The sequence below is a fragment of the Ziziphus jujuba genome, chromosome 5 (assembly GCF_031755915.1).
Source record: "Ziziphus jujuba cultivar Dongzao chromosome 5, ASM3175591v1".
In the NCBI taxonomy this organism is placed as follows: domain Eukaryota; kingdom Viridiplantae; phylum Streptophyta; class Magnoliopsida; order Rosales; family Rhamnaceae; genus Ziziphus; species Ziziphus jujuba.
In genome coordinates this window covers 25,582,293-25,590,002 of record NC_083383.1, presented here as the reverse complement: position 1 = coordinate 25,590,002, position 7,710 = coordinate 25,582,293, and the positions used below count along the sequence as shown (strand labels likewise).

At 31.9% G+C, this 7,710-nt stretch overlaps 1 protein-coding gene across 1 annotated transcript; it reads right to left on the bottom strand.

The window, feature by feature from the left end:
• Nucleotides 1–4,212: 4,212 nt before the first annotated feature.
• On the bottom strand, nt 4,213–5,930 carry LOC107410066 (3-ketoacyl-CoA synthase 17). The gene has a single exon (XM_016017477.3). It carries the CDS (start codon nt 5,828–5,830, stop codon nt 4,409–4,411), a length of 1,422 nt encoding a protein of 473 aa, XP_015872963.3. The 5' UTR covers nt 5,831–5,930; the 3' UTR covers nt 4,213–4,408.
• Nucleotides 5,931–7,710: the final 1,780 nt, after the last annotated feature.

Genomic DNA, 7,710 nt, shown 5'->3' with positions numbered 1-7,710 from the left:
CTACAAAAGCAAGATTAATAAAACCCAATGAACTTAACCTATAGTTACAATATAAAAAAAAAAAAAAAAAAAAACAAAAAAGACGACCCACCTCATGTCTGTCAACCACAAATAAAAAAAAATCACCTAAATGATGGAGACAAAGAAAGAAGAAACTCAGAAAATCACGAGGGTGACATAGAGAAATCCAGCTTCCCAGTCGACAACAACGTAGGCAAATGAAAAATCAAACCCGAAATATCTCACTCTTCAAGTCTCTCTTAGATTGCTTCCAAATCTAATATTTATTAGGTAGTGTACTTGATGTAATTTAAAAAAAAAAAAAAAGGCTTCAAAGGACCGCGTAAAAATTTTAAAATGCGCCAAAAATTTTCAAAAATGGCAAAAATGCGCCTTTTCTCCCAATTGCATTTTTTTTTCTTTGATTAATTTTTTATTTTTCATCTACAAATAAAAACTGAAAATATTTCTTAAAAATACGAACAAAATATCGAAGATTGCTGTTTATTTTTCTATTTTTTAAGTACCCTTTTATTCTTTATAAAATTTGCATGTCTTTCAAAATTTTGTTTTTTTTAATTGACAGAACACGCGACGCATTCTCTTCAAGAAGGGTCGCCTGTTCTTGAATTTTAGGATCAAGCGACGCATTATGGTCGAAAAGCGTCGCCTGTTTCATTTTTTATATTTTCTTTATAATCTTTAAAAAAAATTTTAATTGTTCATCTACAAATATATTCATGTAGCAATCCAATGAACATAAATTCCATTGATCTAAAAATAGAAAATAGTTTTGTCAATGTTCTTCTCAGATGTTCACATATATGCGTATAGACGAGACACAAAATATCTCAAGACCTAATTTGAAATAGGATATCGAATATAGAATTCTAATTCAACAAGCATTTATTGACCAATTTATCTACATAAGTATGTTAAATGAGCTTAACTTTCATGTGTTTGTGGTCAATGATAATTTACTTGTTTTTAAAAATTGAAAGTCTATTAAATTGCTTTTTTTTTTAAAAAAAATAAAAATAAAAAATAATTGAAGGAACAGGCGACCTAATTCCGTTAAAATGCATCGCCTATTCCATGTTTTTTTTAATCTTTAATTAGTTTTGTTGATTTCTTATCTAAATTTTTTTTTTAAAAAAAGCATATTTGCAAAATTAAAAAATTACTAAAAACAAATTTCAAATTGAAAAAAAGAAGTTACAAATTGGTTGGGTGAAAAGACGATGCAGTTGTACACAAATGCGTCATCTTTTAGTCTATTTAGCGACTTTTTTTTTTAAAAGACTGCGTCGCCTAAAACTATATTAGCTAGTTCTTATTGTATTATTACATCCAAGTAATTTAGCTTGATGGTGTGGTGATTTCTTGAGAGTGTAGGAGGTCTTGGGTTCAATTCTTATTATTGCCCTATTTTGATTTTATTTTTTTTTATGGGTTTCTAAATGTTTAAATAAAAAAATTGAAAAAAGAAAAAGAAAAGGCGACACATTTGTAGAAGAATGTGTCGCCTTTTCATCCATTTGGCTACGCATTCTTTAAATAATGTATCGACTAATACTATATTAGCTAGTTTTTTTTGTATTAGTACGTACGAGTCATTTGGCCTGGTGGTATGATGATTTTTTGACAGTGTAGATGTCCGGGTTCAATTCTTGTCATAGCCCTATTTTGATTTTATTTTTTTTATGGGTTTCTAAATGTTTAAACAAAAAAATTGAAAAAAAAAAATAATGCGTCACCTAACACTATATTAGATAGTTTTTGTTGTATTATTACATGCAAGTCATTTGGCCTGGTGGTGTGGTGATTTCTTGATTGTGTAGGAGATCTTGGGTTCGATTTTTGTCATGGTCCTATTTTGATTTTTTTTTATTTATGGGTTTCTAAATGTTTAAACAAAAAAATTGAAAAAAAGAAAAGAAAAGGTGATGCATTTGTTAAAGAATGCATCGCCTTTTCATCTATTTGGCGATGCATTCTTTAAATAATGCGTTGCCTAACACTATATTAACTAGTTTTTGTTGTATTAGTACATATAAGTCATTTGGCTTGGTGGTGTGGTAATTTCTTGAGAGTGTAGGAGATCCTGGGTTAAATTCTTGTTATGACCCTATTTTGATATTATTTTTTTTATGGGCTTCTCAATGTTTAAACAAAAAAATTGAAAAAAAAAAAAAAAGACGACGCATTTGTTGAAGAATGGTGTGTCGCCTGTTAACTATATATAAAAAAAAAAAAAGCTCAGTTTTGGTGCTCTAATATTTTTGCTGGTTATTTGTCGTTGAAATAAAATCAGATTTATTAAAAGAACTAAAAAAAAAGTGAGGAGAGAAGAGGTGATGCAAATTCTAAATAATACGTCGCCTGTTAACTATATATAAAAAAAAAGAACTAAAAAAAAAACTTAAAAAGAGAACAGGCGACGCACAATCTAAATAGTGCGGTGCCTGTTAACTATATTAAAAAAAAAAAAGCTCAGTTTTGGTGCTTTAATATTTTTACTAGTTATTTATTGTTGAAATAAAATTAGATTTATTAAAAGAACTAAAAAAAAAAGTAAGAAGAGAACAGACGACGCACAATCTAAATAGTGCGTCGCCTGTTAACTATATATATATATATATATAAAACAGCTCAGTTTTGGTGCACTAGTATTTTTACTGGTTATTTATTATTGAAATAAAATTAGATTGATTAAAAGATCTAAAAAAAAAAAAAAAGTGAAGAGAGAATAGATGATGCACAATTTTATTGGTGCATCGCCTGTTAACTATATATAAAAAATTAAAAAAAAAATAGCTCAATTATGGTGTACTAATATTTTTACTGGTTATTTATTATTGAAATAAAATTAGATTGATTAAAAGATCTAAAAGAAAAAAAAAATGAAGAGAGAACAGGCGACACACAATCTTATTGGTGCATCGCCTATTACACATAACCACCAAAAAAAAAAAAAAAAAAAACAGCTTAGTTATATTGCTCTAATATTTTTATGGGTTGTTTGTTGTTGAATTAAAATTAGATTAATTAAAAGAACTATAAAAAAAGGGAAAGAGAGAACAGGCAACGCACAATCTATATAGTGCGTCGCCTGTTAACTATATATATATATATATAAAAGAGCTCGTTTTGTCGGTCTAATATTTTTACTGGTTATTTTTTGTTGAAATAAAATTAGATTGTTTAAAAAAACTAAAAAAATTAGAAAGTAAAAGGAAGAGAACAGGCGACGTACAATCTAATTAGTGCGTCTCCTGTAACATATATAATAAAAAATAAATAAAAAAACAGCTCGGTTATGTTACTATAATATTTTTACTGCTTATTTGTTGTTAAAATAAAATTTGATTGATTAAAACAAGTAAAAAAAAAAAGATAGGAGTGAACAGGCGACGCACAATCTAAATAGTGCGTCGCCTGTTAAGTATATATTAAAAAAAAAAAACCCAGTTATGTTACTCTAATATTTTTATTGGTTATTTATTGTTAAAATAAAATTAGATTGTTTAAAAAAACTTAAAAAAATTAAAAAGTAAAGGGAAGGTAACAGGTGACGCACAATCTAAATAGTGCGTCGCTTGTTACCTCTATTAAAAAAAACAAAAAAGCAAAAAAAAAAAAAAATCAGCTCAATTATATTGCTCTAATATTTTTACTGGTTATTTGTAGTTGAAATAAAAAAATACTATTTAAGAGATTTGCAAGAATAAGCTATACAAGAAAAATTATATAATTGAACAACAATCTTATATAATTAAATTTTATTATTATGTAAACATAGATTAGTGGTTAGTATTCATTTTTCATGAGTAGCATTTAAACGTACAATACAATTCAGATAAAATATACACGTAGTATTAATGACGACTCTGTTTAGCTTCATATTCAGCGACCCTTAACAAATGTGTTGCATGTTTTTTGTTTTTAGCGACCTTTTGAGGTCGACAGTTTTTTGATGCATCGTATATTTATTGAATTTTTACTGACGCATTAAACTCAAAGTTGCGGTTTTATTTTTTTAGACGCATTTGTTTTGTAGCGTCGTTAAGTGAGTGTCGCTAGATATCAATTTTCGCGTAGTGCTTATTCAACCCCTAGGGCAATCTTTCGCTTAACAATATTATTCTCAACTTTTGTTATTACTACTAATTATTCGAGCCTTATTCTATAAAATATTGTACACATATAGAATATTGGATACAATATTATTCTAAATTTAATAACTAACTTAATAGTACCATATTTCGGAAACTCAAGTAAACCAGCCCTCTTCCAAGACCAAATAAATGGCACTATGACTAAGTAAGATCTATTTATAAACTTTTCTTAGTTTTCCAAAATCGCCATTTTAATCTACCATAAATTTTATTTTTTAAGGTAAAAACAATTACCAAGTTTTTAATGGGTACCTGTGGATACAATCATTCCAAGGATTATCAAAATCTTGATCCAAATCAGTGAGTGATTTCCAAACCAAACTCCCAATCTTAAAACCAGTTCCAAATGCAACCACCCACATCCTATCCCCTTCTCTAACCATCCTTTTAGCCTCCAAATAGGCCAACTCATAGAATACCAAACTTGACGACGTGTTCCCAAACCGGTGCAATGTCATTTTCGCCGGTTCAGTCTTCTCATCTCCGAGCCCCAAAACCTTTCCAACCTGCTCTATCACCGCCTTCCCTCCGGTATGAACACAGAAATGGTCGAAAGCCGTCGTGAAATCCGGAACTCTCGGCTTCGACTCGCCCCGGGACAACACAGAAACCACCTCCGAGTAAAGGTACAAAACGAGTTGACTCAGCGGAAGAACTCTGGGCCCCAGAATTCTGATATGCTCACGTAGGTTTGCTCCTGCAACCCTGACCAAATCTTTGTTGAGTGAAATCCCAAGGGTGCCCTTCTCGTCTTCTTCTTGGAATGCGGCTCGGTACGACCTGTCGTCGGCACCGTGGTGAGTTCTGAGGGAGTCGACCAGCTCCATTTTGGCGAATCTCCGGCGGCTGGGGTCGTTGGTGATCAATGCGGCGGCGCAGCCGATGCGGAATATACAGTTGGTGACAAGCATGGAGCGGTTTTCCCCGAAGTACCAGCTGGAACTGATAGTCTCTATAATGACGACGAGAGCGTAACCAATCTGTTTGCTGCTTTTGAGCAGCTTCGAAGCCATGTCGATGGCGAGCACGCCGGAACTGCATCCCATTCCGTTCAAGTTATAGGCCTTAATGGTGGGTTTGAGCTTGAACCGGTTCACAACCAAGGATGACAGGGAAGGAACAGGGGAGAAGCTACCGCAGGTGATGATCAACGAGTCGATACGATCCGGGTCGATCTTGGTTTTGGAAAGAAGTGATTCGACAGCAGAAAACATGCCGTGTCGAGCTTCATCCATGGAGGATTCCAGCTTCGGTTCGAATTTGGGTTCGAAAACGAATTTGGGAACATAAGTTTCGTCTCCAAGACCGGAGTTGAGATAGATTCTGTGCATGAATTGTTCGCTTTCATGGGTGAATCGCTTCGTTCGGCGAACGAAGTCGATGGAGGCTTTGTAATTTCCTTTCTGAGAAGTGTCTGGTTTGTAGCAGGAATAGTTTAGGAGTAAAATGGGATAGGGACGAGAGGAGTAGTAGTAAATGAAAGAAATAAGGGCGCACCAGGCGCATGATAGTGAGATGATGGGGTTGATGGTGAGGAGGCGGAGGAGATGGGTGAAAAGGGTGCCAGCTAAGAGAGTATGGAGGAGGAGGACAATGGAAAAGAGGATTGCAAAAGAGTGTTTCAAATGGATAATATATGTTGAAGCTTCCATGTTTTTGCTTCGTTTTTAGTTTGTTAAAAAAACCAAAGTTGGCTATTGAATATTTGACTAGTTGTGGGCTAAGGAAGTCCAATAGCTTGTTAAGAAATGATATGAAAAGTGTTGGCTTTATATAGGCGTTGTTGAGAGAGAGGCTTTTGTCAAAAGTAGCAAAAGTTACTATTTTTTATTTAATATTTATTTATGCTTTTAATACCATGATAAAGACTAAGGCTTACCAAGTTGCAAGACTTGGAATTACCAAGTTCCAAACCACTATAATGATCAATAAATGATTCAGTATGTAATCCAGTTATTTTTTATAATGTATAATACCGAAATAACGTATATGATCGATAATAAATGTATGTTGCATCACGTTACCTGTATTCTGTATAAACAATCGTATCTATTTTATTTTATTTTATTTTTGTCTATAATAAAGTCTTTAATGTTGGATATCTTTGCATCCCAAGTTGACAAAAGTGATATACACGTAACACAACACAAATAGGAGTAGCCCAACTGGACAGCAAAAACTTATGAATTATTATGACCTGTATTGAACACAGATTTCTAAAAGGTCACTGTTCTCATAATCTTTTTTTATTTATTTATTTTTTCCTCTGTATGTGTACAGTATAAAGTTTGAATGTCGAAATCCTGACTTTCAATGCAAAATTGTAAAGGCTGTGATGAAATGAAAATGGAGCTGGTTTTGGATAAGCAGCGGAAAAAAAAAATATTGTGGGCTCAGAATTTGTCCTTGTTAGTATGCCAGATATGATGTGAAAGTAGAACTACTTTTTGAGTATTAATGAAATCAGGATAGGAAACCTTCCTTCTTGGGCATGGAGTTTGTTTTTGTTGGAAAAAAGTTGGTTTCAACAAACAATTCACACAATGTTGGTGCGTTTTTCTGATCCACCAAAAAAAAAGTGATGGTGTTTTTCTATTTGCAATTAATCTATATTATATCATAAAAGAAATTATGATCTGTCACAGAAAAAGAATTTTTTTTTTTTCTCTTTTTGTTCAAAGTGGTTTGTTTGTTTTTACTTCTCTCTAAGATACGAATATATCTTATTTTGTTCTATATTTGATAATAAAAATAATAATGATATAAACGTGTAAACTTGATCGAGTGTTTTAATTAACGAACCTGGTTAACTTTTTATTTTTTATTTTGATGAATAAGCCTAGTTGATCATGTCTTATAATGTATATTAAACTACCTCATAACAGTTACGATATTATGTTTTTTCACTCATTATTATAATTAATGAGGTATATATTACCTACACGGACAAAATGTTTAATTTGTTCTTCAATTTAAGCTGTTATACACGCAAAATGTATGGACATTTATTAATTGAAATGGAAAACAAAAATATTATGATCACCAGAAAAAGAAATGGAAAACAAAATTATTATGATCCACAGAAAAAAAAGAAAAGAAAAAAAGGGTATTTATATTACCTCAATTAAAGATAGTAGTTCCCGTACATTTATCCCACAGGAAAGAAGCAAATGGGTTTTAAGAAAAACCAGGTTGAGAAAAGCTGGATGTATTAAACCGAAACATCAACTTTCTTCTCCTATCTTACTAGGCAGTTAGCAGATTCATTTATTGTAATATTACTGCTTTCATGCTAAAGCTAACAATACTCTGTGAGAAAACAATCAAGTCCTAGCTAGCATTATACAATTAATGTTGACCAAAAATAACAAAAACATTTAAAGGTAATTATGGATTTGGATATTTTTTCTTTTCATATTAGTTTTGTCGATTGTCACATTCAAAGTGTTTCTTCTTTTGTGGATCAAGTCCACACCCCATAGCGGCCGAGGTCACAGCGGAATTGGCAAGTACCATGCTTCTTTATCTTCTC

Coding starts and splice junctions, on each gene's coding strand:
- LOC107410066 (XM_016017477.3), bottom strand. CDS start 5,830: ATGGAAGCTTCAACATATATTATCCATTTGAAACACTCTTTTGCAATC.